Here is a 19,270-nt window from a genome sequence, read left to right as displayed (position 1 = left end):
GACTTTGATCTGGACAGAAATGGGTAATAAGGGAAAAAAGGTTAAGAACCCCTGGTGTAAACGAAGCAAACATGACCTTAGGTACTTTGATGTTGAAATAAATTGACTCATCAATGAATCTGAAAAGTGCTACATAGGATCAATACAAGAATTCACAAATGCTTATGATCTAACAATGCAACAAGACTGCGGTAGTGCGGTACATTTTGTTACCCACATTCGCGCTTGATTATCTGCAGCTGGATGTAGCTAAACGAGCGTAGGTCGCCAACCGCTGCACAAAACAGCGCACAACTCAACTGCATATGCTGCAAACGGCTCAAGTTAAGACATTTGCAACGCTGGCAACAAACCAAACTAAATTGTCACAGTAAAAAAACGTGTCGCAATGAAAGCAAACACATCAGTAGAAATACAAAGTTAATTATTGGCTCGATATTCGACAAAACAATCACCGCTTGTTTTAAATCGGAGATTTTTTTGTTATGATTCATTAAGTCGACACAATCCGAAAGAATTTAAACAAAACGTTCAAGATAGAAACGACCAATTTCCAAGCCCTGAAGGCTTTTGCAACGGCTGTTTCGTTCGCAGGAGGACAACCGAAAGCTTTAAACCAGTTTTAACTTTTTGAAATTTTTTTTCATTGATAACAGCGTAAAAGTGGAAGTCTAAAAAAATAAGAATAATCTTGTAAAGTTTTATTATTGCGAAGTGTTCCGCTTTGCTTTGCATGTTCCATTACATTACTGCATTTTCCATTGTTATTAGAGCAATATAATTTATATATACATGGTGAAATATCAAAGGGAGGAGAGTAGTTCAAAGAAATTCGAGAGTCTTCTTCAAACATGGCCATCTTCACAAACGAAAAAAAATTGAAGCGGCTGCCGTATCGAGAACTTGATGCGAAGGTATGTCACTGCTTCGTCTGTTGTCCATTGCATGGCCAGCAAAGTAGTCAACTTGGCAAAAAATTGCAACCAATACTGCTCAGTGCTCATGGCTTAGAGGTAAACAATGAGTATCTGAAAGTGATTTTGGTCAGAGCCGGCGTTGTCATCTTTATGCAAGAGATGAAAATCGCAAGCTTCATGAAAATAAACACTTGAAGAAAATGTAGATTTTGGCGTTTCATCGCAAGTGTAAGGATGAGAATTCATCAAGTGTGTTGAACAAGATTGAACGGGGATGAATATCTAAAGACTTTCTGCTAAGACTCTTGTAAAATGATGCATTGCACAACAAAACCTTTTTCAAGCTTGCAGTCCTCGATGCGCATATTGTCAGTGAGCATTTTTCCAGCGAAGAACCAGCGCTGCGTTGCGACAGGCAAGTCTTCCTGCAAAAACAAAAGGAAATGCTTATTGCTACCACTGCATGTGGCGAGCACATAGACGTTGCTTCAACGCCATTTACAAACAAATTAGACCTGTGATTGGATCACAGTGACCTACAATCCTACATGACATGCAAGTACATCCCTGATAGTACAATCTGGTCATTTCACATCAACTCCACCTTCACAGAAGATGAGTTAATGTCAAAAACGACCGATTAATTTGCTAGCTGGGTATACAATGTGACCGACATGCAAATGACTTGCTTCTGCGAAGAAAACCGTAAAAATTGCTGTATATTTAGGGTAGGATACACAGAAGAGCTCTTTTTAAGCGGCTGATTAAGCTGATCATTTGATTAGCTAATCGAGAATCAATTTGCACCAAGTTGATTGGCAGATCGGTAATTCGCGATTCCAATCAGCGCAATACAGTTAGGGTATAAGAAAAAATAGTTGGCAAAATATGTTGCTTAATCACACGATTTGCTTATTCGGTGAATAATCCAGCGTTGGTGCAACCAACCCTTAGAATGACATGTAAACGGTGATCTTCTGCTATACCTTTTGATCCAAGCGTCGTTTGGCCACAGATATGGGATCAGTCGGAAGCACTTTTAACTTCACTTCTTTCTCAGTCGACAATCGGATTCTGAGATGCTTGACAGTCCTTGTAAAACAACAAACTTTTTTTTAAATCTTGTACAAGTAAGTGATGGCATTATCATATAGCTGATCTTAACATGAATTGTGGGAACTGTTGTTTATATTTCTTTGCAAGTGAGCACAATTCAGTCTGAAATAGTAGTTTCAGTTTCGTTTGGCGTTTTCACACTTGAAGGTCGTTGTCTTTTAGCCAGTTTATAAATATATTTCAGCATTGGTAAACTGTGTTGAAACCACCTAGTGCACTCCATGAACAGTCTAAAATCAGTAATCAACAGTTTCACTGGTTTTTTCGCAGTTTGGACAAGCTGGTGTGTTTTGAGAGCCCATCGATGAAGAGTGAAGAGTCGTAGCAGTTCGGACATGACGGGATAAAATTCAATTATAACTGATCTATTCCTTTCTGTCACATGTCTAATAACTAGGGAGGCGTAGCGGTGGATCCTTCATAATGTCTCCACCATATTATGGTCGATATTTTGTCGCACGTATGTATGTAGTGAAAAATAAAAGTTGTTAATGTCTATCCATGGATTTGTCATCCGTTGCATATAGCGTTGGAGTACAAAACATTTCTTAGCATCAACTTACTTGTCGTTTGGCTGAATTTCGGATAATTCGTCCTGAGTGTCACTTTGCGCACTGACTTCATCTTTGATGAGGTTCATCGGAGAGGAAAGGCAATAAACAGGGAGTTGATAGTGGGCCCCTAGCTCGTCATAACAATCCATTAGTGTGCCTGCATGGTCATAATGACAAACAACTCAATTAAAACTCCCCTATAGTACTTTGAAGCTGTGTTTACAAGAGAGGTTTAGTTTTAATTTTAATCTCTATAAAAAACTAATACACTCTTCATTTAAAGCAATGCAGTGATGTGGTTTGGACAAAAGCGAAAAAGCCAATCAAACTCTTAACATAACAAGTTTTAACTCATATAACTTTTTTTTGCTGATGCAATTGTGGAGCTTTTCACCACTCTTGATTAGTCGAGCTGTATAGTTTTATCCAATCCACGCAGGCCACGTATTATGATTCGTCCACTTTAAGGCATTTGTATGCATATCTTCAGGGATGTTCACCAGACGTTGTACGGCTGACACACTCGGGTAGCTCAATTGCAATCCATGGAATAAACAACTTAAACAAGTAAGGGAGATCCGAGGCTCATCAAAAGAGAAGTGTGGCTTCCTTGCGATAAAGCTCGGTCAGTTGTATGGCTACTACCAGAAAGATTGAAGATTGATTGTTCAGTGTTGTTGACAGTTGGTGGGGACACCCAGTGACAACACGCAAGGCTTCTTTCATAGCAGTGCCAATTTGAAGAAACACCGGCACCAAAATCATTTTCATAAAATGAGAGTTGAAACAATCACGTTGTTGTATATATATAAATAGAAATACTTTTTCAAATTGTGCAACCATTATTTAATGCAAATCATACAACTGTCACTCTACATACCATTAATGGCTCTAATAACAAAACTACATTTAAATAATATGATCGCTTTTTTAAAAGTCGCCAAACTACATTTTATGAGAATTGGATCGTAAAATACGTGGAGTAAGTTCATCTTTGCAATAAAAAGTTCGCCTTTTCAAAATTACGTAACTTGGCATTTAATAGCATTTTGCTTGTTCATATTATTAACACAGGAAGAAAATTGTTTTTGAAAAACGTAACAAACGTTCACATCATTTTATCATAGCAGTTATTTTTCTGCTTTACTGTCCGGATTACCATGCATCAAGGTAAGTCCATTACAATAAGAATTGCGGCAGTGGTTTTCCGACTGCACTAAAAGAATCGATTCTTAATTTGACGGCTTTTTGCCTCGTTACAAATTTGCTTCATGTTAGAATCCTGACATTGCTTTAAAACTAACTTTACTGCTCTACATATAGCTTACAAAAAGTATGAGTTTTTGTAAACCAGAAAAGTGATTCTTCTAGAGCGGTGGACATCACCTAAAAACTTCCTAAATGCTTACCATGTGGTAGAGTTATGTTAGCCCCATCAATAATAGCTTGAGCCAAATCGTTGTCGTCATTTTCCATTGCCATCGCAGCAGCTTTTAAAGCATCCCAAATTTCTTTTCTTCCTTTAAACATGTTAATATTCTGTTTATGGGATATATATATATATATAAACCTTTAACAAGCTACATAATTAATGAACTGTTACCCGGTCTGATTGAATATCCTTTTTCAAATACATTTGGTGACTAATCTTTTCAGTTGCACCGAGCAGCAATAAAAGTATGTTGTTCTTAACACACAAAGTGTGGTAGCTGTTGGTTGTGGGAAAATTTAGTTAATCATGAACATTGGATGATCACATTGAACCAAACATTTAATCGTATCTTTTTGATGGTTCTACGATGCAGATTGAAAGTAAAATATTCAATTTATTTCTGATGTTAATTTCAGCCAAACTGGGCAGGTTTCACATCGATCAGAGAATCTAGTTTGGTTTTTTGAAAGTTAGTAATGCTGACTGATCTTTGAAATGCGTCAGTGATACAGCTAGTCACTGCTTTCAAGTTTGTTTGTTTTTGTGAGAACATTCAGCTCACATCTACCAGACTCACGGCATTAAGTTTCATATCCCTTGTTGCTCACAAACTATCAGAAACTAAATATTTATTTCGCAAAAATATCAACTTAAAACTTCCTTTCAGTTCACTGCATTTATACAGGAGTGCAAAATGTTTATCAGGCTTCTGGGTCATCCAAAAATTTACAACCACACACATGCAAACCCTGACACCCACTTTTAGGCCACAGCCCACATCCAATGATGTACCAATGTACAGTACATATAACACTAACAGTGACTGCATGTCCAATAAGCCTCAAACGTTTTTTCCTAATGTAAGTGATGTAACGCAATTAACCGGAATGGCACGTTTTGAAGATAACTGCTTCAGTGCAGAATGCAGAAGCTTTTCAAAAGTAGCATGCACTACTGCTGCTTCTTCCGATACTTTTGTCTTAACTTAAACTGATACAGGAAGCACTTTGTGCCTTCAAAATGACCTTGAAAACGAATGATATCATTTGTTTAAACTGCCATTTCAACGTTGTTATAGAAAACACGCTCTAGGTGAAATTTGAGCATTTTAAAATACGAGTCGCTGAGTTCTACCCGCTTTGGCTTCAGAACATCTTTTCCAAGGGTCCACGTCTTTTAGGTGCGAAGCACCGTGGTGCCCGTTCATTTTGGTGCTATTCCTAGTAAAGTCTGCAGATTGTATCAGCTTGGCAGGTACGGCAATGCTTTTCACACAAAATGGTATATAGAAAAGAAAAATATGTTGTTTTGTTAATGCGCGTGCATTTATTTGTTGTTAGTCATGGCTTCAGTGAGTGAAGCTGCTTTATCCGACAATACTTTTCACACAAAATGTTTGGGGTTCAAAATGCCAGGGTTCATATGCCCTATAAAAATGTATTCATGTTGTGGAGTGTTGTCTTAAACGTATTTGCAAGAATTGCCCTACCTGCCAAGCTGATACAATCTGAAGACTTTACTAGGAATAGCTCCTAAATGAGCAGGCGCCACAGTGCTCCGTACCTAAATATCCTGACGCCACAGTGTACGCGCCTGTTTGACCGGCGCCTGACTGTCTGCGCCTAAAAGACTTGCTCCCTTTTCCAACATAAAAAAATCTCTTGACCGCAGCACTGGAAAGAATGAGGGTGTTGTGTTTAATAAAGAGACGTTATAAATCGGCACGAAAAAAAGGTCAAGCTTATTGTCTGATTAAAAGCATTCACAATTGACTTTTTATGCGATGGCACTAACACATTAAACAATTCATCTTCGTAGTTGTGATTGCTGTTACTGTTGGTGTCACTCTTGCCAGTATCAACATTAGGGTGGCCAAAAAAAATTGAAATTTTTTATTTTTGTTTGCACACCCTCTCATTTGAGGAGGATTCATGAAAAAATGACACTGTAAAAATTTGAAGTGAATCCAACAAGAGGAAGTGCTCTCCCACCGACCTCTAAATTTGCTTTCTTTGGCATAATTTGTCAAAAATCCTTGAATATGTGACGTATATAATTCTTTTTTGACTTATCTACATTGCAGTTGCAGCATTTTTGTGTTAACCATTGTTTTACTCTGAAGTTATGATACAATAAGTGTTTCCACATGCAGAAAAACAGAAATAATACACAAAATAGATCACATTAACAAGCGTTTGGTATGAAATTAAATGCACTAAACCTTAGCAAAAACCACATAAAAGTACGTTCACCAGTCACGATCGCAACGCTTCAGGTGACAACACATTGCCCAGAAAAAGCAAAAGAAATGTTTGTAAAGAGTCAAGCCATTGATTTTATTTAATGGAGCTGTTGGCATGTTGGCTTTTACTTGCACTTGTTGGAAGCAGCTCTCTATGGTGCTCGACCACCTGATAGAGGAGCTGGCGTTGTTGTTCATTTTCCATCAGGACTTCATTGAAGTCAGTAGCTAATTTGACTGCCCAGTGCCCGCTCTGCACAATCATTGACGACTTTGAGATCATGGCATGCAAGAAATAGCAGCCTTCGATTAAATGCCTGCTGCACGACAGTGATAGCTTCAGTGTGGATTCTCGTATTACTTGATGTCGTGTCAAAACAAAGTGCAGCTAAATGCTCTGCTACAACTCGTGTATAAAATTCCACTACTTTTTGGCCCATTAGTGATCCCGTTCCAACAGGCAGCTTCGGAATGCCAAGCAGTACCTTAACATGCATACCAGAAACTACAATGGCCAAACAATCGCACTTTGTGCCATTGGCATTAGTCAAATGTTTACCATGAAAATGAGCAACAAGTGGAACTGTTAGTTTAAATTTTTGCCGCACTGCAGCTGTCAGGCTTTCACGTGAAGTGTTTTGAGCATTCATGACAGAGGAATGTGACATTGTCAATCCATTTATATCAATTCCAGCTGCAGCAAGAGCAGGAGTGACGATCATCATTGCTTGACGACTTGATGTTATAGTTTTGTTCAGTGCTGCATTAAACAGTGGAATGTGGATTATCGATAATGCAGCGTTTTGGTAATGGCTGCTCCTACTGGGTTTTCTTTTGTTTTGGTGTTATTTGGATTTACGGTGCAAACAGTGGGTCACTGGAAGAATCTTCATCATCTGCTGATCATTTTCAGATGAGAAAGCAGCAGCACTTGATGGTACTGGATCAATGTGATTTCTGTTGCGTCTCTGTTCATCATCTTTGCGCTTTCTATACTTTGCAGCATCTTGCCGATGCATTGGGTCCTTTGTTGTCATCAGTATCTGTCATGCACCACATTGGTCTATCAAAAACTGGCAGTCTTCTGGTATTGTTGTGCGGCATTCCCAGTTAGCATGTGCAATATCAAATAATGCACTTAAGCTCTGGGTGAAGTCAGCTTCTGAGGTCAGCTAGGAAGCTGAATTTCGCCTCCCTTTGTGCTGTGATTCTCTTATATGCTCTTGATGGATGCGTTTTGGTAACAACGTGAGTCTTTGCAGTAGTAGCGATATTAGCTTTCACTCACAAGAACTGCAAGCTTTGTTTTGTTTGTTTTTCATATCTTTATCCTGCATTGCGGGAAAGCGGACTTGAGCGCTATGCATCGGTGTACGCCTTCCGACTTACACCTGACCCACGCTGCAGCCGACGGCAATGTCTGTTTCCGGTTGTCTACTCTACTTACGACTTAAATTTGGTACTACCCATTACTCGAAATCGATCACTGGATAGAGGCAATTATCGTAAAGTTTCTTGGCCAGAAAAACAACAGCAAGTGCGGGTGGCTGGAGTCGAACATGCAGGCTCTCGACTGCGAGCCCAATGCGCTAACCACTCGGCCACTGCTGTCGACGTTCAGGCAAGCGGCAGTGTAACCTTATTGATCTTCATCTCGTAGTAGAAGTGGTGAAGAACCACACCCCATACAGGCAGCTGACATGGCCCCTCAAGAGAGTCAACACTAGAGAGTGGGTGTCCATTTGTTGACTCTCTTGAGGGCCATGTCAGCTGCCTGCACGGGGTGTGGTTCTTCGACGTCTCTACTATGAGATGAAGGTCAACGAGATTACACTGCCACTTGCGTGCAGTGCAGTTGCAAATGAAGTAATATTAACTACCATCTATGCCACTTTTTGTTTTGCAGCACCTTCATCAATATCTGCCTCTACGAATGACCTAGCAATGTTGCAGCTCACAGAGGATTATAAAGAGGTTGACAATGCAATTTCTCAAGTGGTAGAAAAAAGTTGAGGTTGCGCTTGTGGTACATCAGTGAGGATCTTGCTGCACTGCCTTTATTCAGTGATAATATCATAGATGATGAAAAGAAGGCAATCGTTAATGCTCTTAAGAAAGACCCATTTCCCGAAGATGTTCGTCGTTTTGCCCCAAACAAAATTGTCAAGTTTCAACGTCTCTCTTTGACACAGTTTGTAACGCAGCGTTCACTTAACCTTTTCAAGTCACTGCTTCTGTCGACACATGGCGTGATCGTGATGATTATAAAGAAGCATGCAAAGTTTGGCGTCATCTCAAAGCCGTCAATAATTGTGCAGAGCGGGCACTCAAATTAGCTACTGACTTCAATGAAGTCCTTACAAAAAATGAACAACAATGCCAGCTCCTCTATCAAGTGGTCGAGCACCACAGAAAGCTGCTTCCAACAAGTGCAATAAAGTCAACCAATGGCTTGGCTCTTTACAAACATTTCTCTTGCAATTTCTGGGCAATGTGTTGTCACCTGAAGCGTTGCAATCGTGACTGGTGAACGTACTTTTATGCGGTTTTCGCTAAAGTTTAGTGCATTTAATTTCATACCAAACGCTTGTTAATGTGATCTATTTTGTGTATTATTTCTGTTTTTCTGCATGTGGAAACACTGATTGTATCATAAATTCAGAGTAAAACAATGGTTCACAAAAATGCTGCAACTGCAATGTAGATAAGTAAAAAAAGAATTACGTTACATATTCAAGGATTTTTGACGAATTACGCCAAAGAAAGCAAACTTTGAGATCGGTGGGAGAGCACTTCCTCTTGTCGGATTCACTTCAAATTTTCACAGTGTCATTTTTTCATGAATCCTCCTCAAATGAGAGGGTGTGCAAACAAAAATAAAAAATTTCAATTTTTTTTGGCCACCCTAATCAACATGGCTTGATGTTTTCCCGCAATAGTTCAATGATTTCTACTTTGATTTTCTCACTCATTGTTTCCATAGAAAATCTCCAAAGATGAATCACTTTTTTCCATGTTAAATTGGAAAGTAACAGGTAGCGGGAGTGTAGACTGAAAGAAATGTAGCGCCTCTCAGCTACATTGAAACAAGAGTAGCGCCGTTAATTTAACAAAAATGTAGCAGCGCAACTGCTACTTAAAGTTATACCAAACGAGTAGCAGCGTTACAGCCCACCTCTGGCTAAATGTTTCCTAAAATTTCGTTAAATGCACAGAAGCACCATCAAAATGGGATTGTCAAGAGGGCTCGCATCGATCTCCAAAATGGATTAATTTACAATACGGTAGCTTTGAAACAGTGACACTGAATCAGTCTTTCTAAACTGCCATAGACCTACAATTACTATACGTATAACCATAGGCGCTGACTTTTATTTTTGCACGGGGTGGCGGATAGCACAATATGGCAACCTAATAATTTTCAAACTGCATGTTTTTGTTTGACTTTTACTAAGCGTGTTTCGTAGATGCAATTGTTATTTCACACCTGATTTGTAGTAGAGGTAGGGGATACAACACATTTTTTGGGGGTAGTGTCAAAAACATCAGTGTCCAACCATTTTGGAAACAGTTTTGTTGTACGGCTTCAAAACTGCGAAAAATATTAAAATCCGTCAACTACACATCAGTAGACATCATTTGCAAGATTAGTTTTTCCAAATTCGCGAAACGAAGAATAACAAAAAAGAAAGCTAAATTTCAATGATGTTTACAATTAACTCACACCAACAATTCAAAATATATGATAGCCTTAATTTTCAAGGAAATCAGGTACGCAAGTCTAGTTTCCGAGATTCGGTCCCCAGATGTATGACCATGACCAATTGGCCATTTTTTCCTGGGACTGAAGCTAAAAAATGGAAGTTCGGTAGCAGAACTTTGAAAATGGTAGATTGCATGCATGCCTGATTCCTTTCCCCGAAGTGTGAAAACACACACTGCGTAACAGTTTTCAGGTACCGGTACCGTAGTTGCAGTTTTCACAGTTTTCATAGCAGGCTCCTTGTACGGAAGTGTGAGTTTCACGCTTCGGTAGCAGGAATCCGGGTAATGTAGGTCCGTAGGGTGAAACTCACACTTTCGTGCAAGGAGAGCCTGGAAAAAAGTCACTTCGAAAATATAGCCTAAAGATAAAAATGCGTTTTTAATGTCATCTGCATTCTTAAGCGTGAACTTCATCATGCGTCCACCAGTCATTTCCCAATCACCATCTGGTTTCGAAATGGCCCGTTTCGGTGAGTCCGATTCGGTGAGAGCCCTATTCGGTGATTTTTTTAAATTATTGGGTACCGTCTCAGCCTAATTATCATTGCCGTTATAGAGTTAGGGGTTAAGGTTTGGGGTTAGGGTTTAGGGGTTGGACTTAGGGATTATGGTCTTATTTCAACGTTTAGCAACGTTAAAACGATGTGAAAGCGGCAATGATAATTAGGCTGCGGTACCCAATAATTTTCAAAAGATATCACCGAATAGGGCTCTCACTCAAAAATTGTCAACCATTTGTTAAATACAGTTGTTTGAAGTTATAACGTTAATTAATTATTGATGACCCTGTAGTTGTGAGAATATGTTCAAAAGGTAAGGCTGGTTTGAAACTTCCACACAGTTCAAGAGAGGCAGAGTAATCTTGTGCATAAAAACAGATGAGACCTTCAATTCTGTGATTGAAAAGCTCACAGTTTAAATAGAGTTTACATGCCTAAACCAACAAATTCGTCCTGGATGTTTCGTCCAGTAGCATATGAAGCAATGGTAATACATGAAGAATTGAGGCTGCTGAATAACTCAACTTGGTGAAATGCTGTTCGCGGTATAGTGACATGTGCTTGATTTGCTGTTCTCTTTCCACAATAAGATCAAATTCATCAGCAAGTGAAGTTGAATTACCCGATTTATCATGGGTAACCAACTTTAATTGCAATTATACCAGACACAGCAATAGCCTTTTTGCCTCTAAAAAAGGACGTAGAGCTTTGTTCCAGTCTTCCAACTTCCCTCATTTCTACTCTCTTTGCCAAATCAGCAAGAACTTTAACATTTGACTCATTGAGCTTCTCAACAGTATGGCTTTTGCAAAGCAAATGGTATGGTCAGAAGACAATGCAATTGCAACATGCTCTTCCACCTGCAAGTTCTTGTTTGCAGGGCTGCAGCATCAGCCATTAGACTATCTGTTTTGTCCCATAATTGCTTGGCTGTGACAATAGAAGATGTAGTCAGTGAGGCTGCTGGTGCCAATCTCTCGTAGGTTTCAACTATTAACTTCGTAATATTCTTTTTGTCTTCATACACAAAAAAAATTGTTCAAATTTTCACTATTCAGGCCTTAAAACTCGTATTTTTTTCCGGCAGCCATCATGGCTTACCGGGAGCTCCTTCTCGGCGGCCAAATCTGCGTGCTTGGAGGTCAAAATACAAATAACGATAGCATAAGTGAATAGAATTAAACCTGCTACAATGCTAAAATGATCATTTAGCGTTGTTGAAATCTGGGCGACGTCCTGCAATAGAATCGTTGTACCACGTTATAACTGCTTTATCGGGATTGTAATCCGGTATTGCGGGACCATCTAACAACACTAAATTGTTTCAGCTGCTCAGTAAATTGTTTCAACTGCATTACCGAATACCGCCTTTCATAAAACCTGACCATTTATTCCGTTATGATGTCACAATTGAGGGTGTGAAGTCACTAACCCACAGCGTTCTCAACTATGGAGACACGTGTTTTCTCCTCGGATGTCAACTAGTCTAGTTCTCCTTGTTAACAAGGATTCAATGTCCGCCAACATTGCATCGACATAAAAACGACAATATTGTAAATTAAATGATGATGAAATTAGCACTTTGGATTAACACTTTGTTAAAATAAAACGTGAGTACTGCTCTAGTATAATCATGCAAAAAAATAGCAAACCTGCGGCTTGTGGTTTCACGTCACGGTAATTAACGCTATTACTCGCGCATTCCCGCACAATGGATGTGAATGCGAGTCGCGCGTTGGCCTAATGCGCTCACTGCGTTACAACTGGTGATCGCAACTGGATATATTCCATATATACAATAGCAAATGTTCCCGCACAATACAACAGTGGTGATTATGACGCGCTGACCTAATTCTGCGTCACTCTTTGATACCACATATTTTCGACAGTTAATCCACGCTCATTCTGTTGCGAAATTAAATAATTGGCTAGAAGAAACCGGCGGCCAAACTTGGCCGACTGAAAAGGTAGCACCGGCGGCCATTCAAGCACTACTTAGCGGCCATGGCCGCGATGGCCGCCGGCTGCTTTAAGGCTTGCTATTCTAAAGGTCACGAAACGAAAGGTCAAGCCTCTGCTCTTGGGGTCAACTAAGGTCAAAATAAAATTATGGATGTGTGGAAGAATAAAGTGGGCCAGGTGGAACGTACCTAGCATACGTGCATGTAGAGGACCTACACTCTACTCTACACTCTTTATTATGAATTCATCAAAACATCCTGAAACCGAATATTTACGTTTTTTCTCACAAATATGGTCAAAATTTTAAAAATTGTGTCTACTGATGAAAAATAAATATTTTTCAAATATTTTTGCATATTGTTGATAGTTATCATAAATACTTTCCAAAAAATGTGGACAGAGCAAAATCTGAGAAGGTCACACTTTATCCCCTACCTCTATTTGTAGCTCGATAATTTACAAAGCAACTTTAAAACAAAGCACAGGAGGTATGTCGTGAATTTTATTGTTACGTTGCTGCTCTGACACTTAACACTTGGCAAAAGTATTTTTGCGAACAGCAGCTCTGTCAATCCAACTGTTAATCAACTGGTCAAGTTGTAACCGTGAAGCTTCAGCTTGATAAACATTTACAATTAGGACGTGGTTCAATCGCTGTTGCGTCATGGTAGATCGCAAGTAGGTTTTTAGGCGCCTGAGTGCACTAAACTATCGCCTCGCAGGTGGTGGAAGGCAACGATAAGTATATTTTCACAATGCAGACCACGTTGGAAGCATTAATGAAATTGTTTCATTGCTTGCAAATAGATCAAGCAGTTGCAACATAGTTGCAAATCGGACAGAATGCTCTATCTTTGCATCTATCGTATTCTAGCCACGGGAAGTCGCTCTCCCACGATTTTTGATAGCTCCTCCCTTCAACAGCGATTATCCTGCTCGTGCTCGGTTCTTCCACCTCCCTGATAATGCTAACGCCTTTTGGCAGTGGCACACTTTCGTTTCGTTCAGGCGTTTGGTCACTTTCATGCTGGCTGAAATCCTGACTAGACGGTAGACGCAACAAAAAATGACTCAATGGAGGGCTGCAATTTTGAACGCTTTTTCAGTGGCATCTTTAAGCTGAATAAAACTGGAATGTCGGCGAAAACTTTTACTGGACGACTTTTCGTAATTTTTTCTATGATGTAATGTAACAAGCAACTCCTGTGTCAGACCAATAAATTCCCGCCTCACAGTTTGTCACGCATTGACACGGTGACGCAATATTACTGCATGAAGTAGATAACAAAGTAGAAATTAAAGCATGAAGTAGATGAGAGTACACTCCAATTGAAATCGGAAAATAATTCAAAATGCAAAATGTTGAGTAATTGAAAAAGGTTGCTTTTATTATTGGGAATTGGCAGGGGGTGTAGCTTTCCTCGAATAGAATCATGTAAACGTGTAAATTTGCAGAACGTTAAAACTGGTACTTTACTAAGTGCACTTTTTAAATAAAACTCAAAAAGTTTCAAAAATTGCATTTTTTTAATGAAATTTGAAAATTGATATTCATTTAGGGGGTGGAGCTATCAATCATCGAGATAATTTTATTTCCAAGTAATTTACAGCTGTCATAATTTATAGCGATATTATGAGCAGTTTAAAAATTTTCAAAAAAGATTTTTGAGGGAGGCAAGGGAAAGATCGTATTTTATTGATTAATAAATCCCATTGTAAACCTAACAAATGTAACAATGACTTATGACAAGTAACAAATAAAACGATCGCAACAACAACAAGGAAAAAACTTGTAGCCACGTGTTGTGTAATCTTCACGTAGCTTGCTTGATGTTACGCGAGTATCATGCTTGCGACAAAAACAATCATTTTCTTCGCAATACTGTATTGGTTCATCTCTTGCTTTACTTGACTTGAAGCGAAAACCAATGATCAAAAAAAGATTTAAACGTCCGTTCAAATTACATTTATTAGCAGTAAGTAATGTAACCTAAACGGGGTGGCTGCCACCCCGCCACAGCGGTTACGGGGTGGCGTGGCCACCCCGTAAGTCGGCGCCAGTGCGTATAACCATTCAGTCAATGAAATTAGCTTCATTCAAAATAGTTAAAGCGTGATGTTAAAATTTAGTCACACACCAAATTGAACTAATACCAAAATCTACTGATGACTAGGTGTGCACACCAATCTAACATACAGAAAAAAACATGGATCTTTATAAACGGTGTTTATTTTACCATCAAAAGCTGGTGCTGTGTCCCAAAATTCATCACGCTTGCTTCGAAGCTGTCCCTCAGTCAATGGAACATCACTCTTCCATTTTGGGTGTTCTTTGCGCAGAGATTGGTTTTTTCCCATAGCTAATAATAACAACGGACATAAAAGCATAAGGTAATTTTCTAACACCCAAAGGAAAGAGAAAGTGCCTAGGCTACTAAAAAATATGAAATGTTGATTGGACTTGATAAAGTGAATTTAACACTTAGGCTACTGCAATTATGGTATCGCATAAGAGAGATATATGTTTATTGGCTGCTGCGAAAAAAAAAATACAATAATTCGAAACACAATCTACAAAGTAAAACTGTTGAAATGATTACAATTTAAAAAAGAAAACGATGAAAGCATCACAACAGCGGTAGGCTGCGAAGTGACCATTCAAGGTCTTCAAGTCAAGCAGTCACCCCATAACCAGGGTTGAGAAAAACCCGGGTTTTTTTAAAACAGCCCAACCCGCCCGGGTTTTTTTGGGTTTTATTGTTTTTTTTTAAAAAAGATGCAAAAAAAGGTAGATTCATGCTTATTTCACCTCAAAACTACTTTTTACGAGTGAAGTGCCTTTCACTCACAGTACATGCTTGCATAACTCAATAAAATAATGCACTAGGGCTGTTGTTGCTTGAATGTTGCATCATCCATTAGTTTCAAGATCAAGTTGGATGTTGCATCATCCACTGATTTCTATACCAAGTTGATGCTACTGTGGTAGAAATCACATTATTGCATCATTTGTTTAGATTTGAAGGCAAGGAGCATTTATGCCATCATGTTTAAATATTTTTTATCATTTATATATATATTATATATAGTAATGGATGAGCAATTGAGCGATTGCGTGGCCAATTAGGCAAATGCTCTGAAACAGCCATACGTTAGAATCCAGAATCTGCAATTGGTAAATAGCCTCCTAAATTGCATTTCACATCATATATACAGACTACAGTAGAGTAGTACTTTCACCAATTTAACTATAAGGCCTTCTTGCATAAATGAGTTTTAGTGTAGTATACACAAAGTGACATTACTTGATTTTTGTGTACTGTGCAATATCCACTGCGTTTTCAGTTTATTCTTGGAAATTACTTCACAATCACATCCTTAAGGGGACACCTCTAATGAAATCCCAATATTCGCTGATGGCTGACAAGCTTGCCTCAGATAAGCTAACTATTGTGGGAACCCCCACATACTATATATTTCTGAAAAGGGCATGAAAAGACACATCTGAATATGCAAGTCTCATGAAATAAAAGTTTAATTTGATGCAATGAGCTTCCTTCAAACACAGACAATATTTCAATAATTATTTTTTGACATGCTAATAGAAAACACTGTTTCTCACTACCAGCACCATATAGCAACAAGAAATGTTATGAAATGCTAGATCTACCTTATATGCAAATACCTATGAGAGCTTTTTCTCTAAAATGTCACTTTCCTAAAAAAAAAAAAATTTTTTTGAAAGTTACTTGTGTGCGAAAATATTTATACACATTTTTTTCAATAAAATGGTCAAGAAATAAATTTTTTAAAAAAGCTCTCATAGGTTGATGCAATACCATTGTACCAGCATGCATTCCAATTTTTAGCCAATTCGGACAAGAAATAAACAAATGAGTTTGTTTAAATAAACATTTACTGCAAAAAAATGTCATTTTGAGTAAAACGCGTTTAAAGTTGTGGTTTGCAAATACAAAGCAAATCGTGCATTTTCAGCTAGGCTATTGTTACTCATGTTACTGTCACTACTGGCTTTGAAATGCTAGAATACAGGAAAATTGTAACTGCTGAAGCATGACCAAAACAACAGCTACAAATACCACAAATATATAAAACCAGAAAGGGCTTTTCTGTTGCTACTATTAGTATATTTTCAGCATATCATATCATCGTTCTGGCATATTTTAGACTTTTGGGTCGCGTGGTAGCTCCACTAGTTCTAAAATTTAACAGGGAATGAATTGGAATTGTGGAGAAACTGCCATATATTCAGAATCCTGATGAAATTCTTTATCTTTTCAGTCCAAAATATAATTTTCTTCAAAAATTTTTTTTTTCATTAGAGGTGTCCCCTTAAGTCCTAATTTAAAGTTACTCCATAATCAACACGACACGTCGCAAAAGGGGATAAGAGCTTCATCAACACCATCAGGACATCATCATCTACCAGCTCATCCATTCCATCACCCATCAGGACAAGAAACAATAACTTACACTGGATATCAAACCTCAATCGTCTTAGGCTACTGTGTGATGTGCAGTCTAACCATAGAAAGAGCTCAACACCTGCTCTCCTGGGCCACATTGAAACGGGCTTTTGCCTGAGGATGGGTTTCTTTTATGTCCGGTTTTCTTTCTCCATCCTATTATTATTATTATTATGACTGCTCATCCACATCAATATTGGAACTGGCAAATTCAATCCACAACACTTTTCATTAGGCTGTCATTCAATACTACATGTGTGCTTCTCTGTTTTTGTTTTATTTTTTGCTATTTGTTGTTTTGAGTTTTGTGGCCGTGCTAACTACCGTACTGATATATAGCCTACTACATAATTTTTCATTCAGGCACATTTTAAACCTTTCAAGGTTTTGCCATCTTTTCCCGTTCGTTAACGTGCTGGTAGGTTTATATCGATTTTTGTAGTTAGTATCTTTTTCGTCCCGGACGCGTTAATGACGAAAAATAAAATGATTGATTGATTGATTGAAGTTTGTTGTAAGTGCCTTGTAGTGTTTTTGTAAATTTTTTTAATTTTCCAATAAAAACTGGACAAATATGATGCTCTGGTTTTTTTATGGTTTTTTTTGGGTTTTTTAAGTGGGTTTTATTAAAAAAACCCACCTGGGTTTTTTTGGGTCAGGTAAAATACCAACAACCCTGCCCATAACTCATCAATGATAATTATAATTGGCTAATTGAGAAAAATAATAGAAATAAAAAAACATTGTTGGACACCTCTGGTTCAATGTGTTTCGAAGAAACAACTAGACTATCAGAATATCATGCTAGTTTAACTTCGCAGTTTGCATTCATACCAAAACATTACTTAGTATAAACCATAACTTGTTGTACAGTGTGTACACAACAGAAATTTTTGCAAACTATGTACCGGTATGTTGAAAAACAGCCATGTGACATACGGTAATCTAGTCTCAAATTTACCTGGATATCTTGAACTCCCATATCTAGGCTGGTTGCGAGCACGCTGGGCTCCTAAACAGGAACCCATTCCATATGAACAATGCAAATAACAATTATTTACTTTGCATTGAAACAGTTTTTGATTTCTTAAAAATATAAGCTACACAAACTATGAGAAGTAAACTAAAGTAGTAAAAACATGTGAACCATATTATTTATTAAAGACAGGCAAGACCTAACAATACAACAGGGTTGAGCATTATAACAATATATTTTACATATTTACAAATAGTTTTAACAGTCAAACATTTTCGGCTTAACTTAACTTAAGCCCTCATCTGGAATCTAAAAACATTTATAAAAATTTTCTAGTAATAAAATATTTTCAGATTCCAGGTGAGGGCTTAAGTTAAGCCGAAACGTTTGACTGTTAAAACTATTTGTAAATATGCAAAATATATTGTTATAATGCTCATTGCTCAACCCTGTTGTATTGTTGTATCTTGCCTGTCTTTGGTACAAGAAAGCAAACTTTCTCTCTCTCAAAACTACAATTTTATTTACTGTACTTTAACATTTAAGCCACTTATGATTGCTCATAATTCTGTGGGTACACAACGTTCTGACATGAGACAATTGACTGCAGACGACCTGTCACAGAGACATTTCACCACAAGACTATTTGACATAAATTTCTACTTTATCCACCACCGTCATTCTGGATTCTTGAACCATCATCATTCTGGTGAAATACGGTAACTCTGCGCGATCCGCCTAAAAAATGATCCATAAACAATTGCGCGGTAAACAATGCGATGAAAGCAGCAACCATATCAAAGTTACCATAGCAAACGTTAGCAAACGTTAGTTACCATATCAAAGTTACCAAGGTTAACCATATCAAAGCAAATGTTATATTTTTTCCATAGGCAATGGAACAGTGAACACAGAAATTTAAATAAAAAACTCGACTTGTCAAAGATAAAGCAAGTGCAATTGCGAAAAGTAAAATATAAAATCTTAAATTATGACTGCTATTTGTGATTTGGCGAGAAAAGCATCACAAAAACGTCTATAAAAATACTTTTCCGAAATATTTTTCGGAATTTTCTTTTGAATCGTTTTCAGAATTAAATTTATTTTCCAGGGGTGTCAATCTCGTGGTGCAGCAGACCGAGGAACAATAAAGAACTTAACAAACAAATAGAAGACAAGGAACTTCTTTTTGTACAGGTCTTTTGCATTAGTTTGTGTTATTTCCGATTTTTCTATGATATTTTATGAACGCTTTTTATTGTTCAGAAAGTATTTTTATAGATGCTTAATTAAAGGCGTGTCAAAACGTCAAAATCTTT

General features: G+C 38.0%; 1 protein-coding gene across 1 annotated transcript; it reads right to left on the bottom strand.

Moving 5' to 3' along the window:
- Positions 1 to 722: 722 nt before the first annotated feature.
- Positions 723 to 18,051, bottom strand: LOC145782382 (ubiquitin domain-containing protein 1-like). Its single transcript, XM_082594165.1, has 6 exons — positions 17,937 to 18,051; positions 14,726 to 14,848; positions 3,997 to 4,107; positions 2,597 to 2,744; positions 1,904 to 2,009; positions 723 to 1,342 (listed from the first exon to the last, which is right to left on the bottom strand). Exons 1-6 carry the CDS (start codon positions 18,001 to 18,003, stop codon positions 1,214 to 1,216), a joined length of 684 nt encoding a protein of 227 aa, XP_082450291.1. The 5' UTR covers positions 18,004 to 18,051; the 3' UTR covers positions 723 to 1,213.
- Between the last annotated feature and the right edge of the window lie 1,219 nt (positions 18,052 to 19,270).

Source organism: Aplidium turbinatum, chromosome 13 (genome assembly GCF_918807975.1).
Source record: "Aplidium turbinatum chromosome 13, kaAplTurb1.1, whole genome shotgun sequence".
NCBI lineage: Eukaryota > Metazoa > Chordata > Ascidiacea > Aplousobranchia > Polyclinidae > Aplidium > Aplidium turbinatum.
This window is presented reverse-complemented; position numbering and strand designations above follow the sequence as displayed.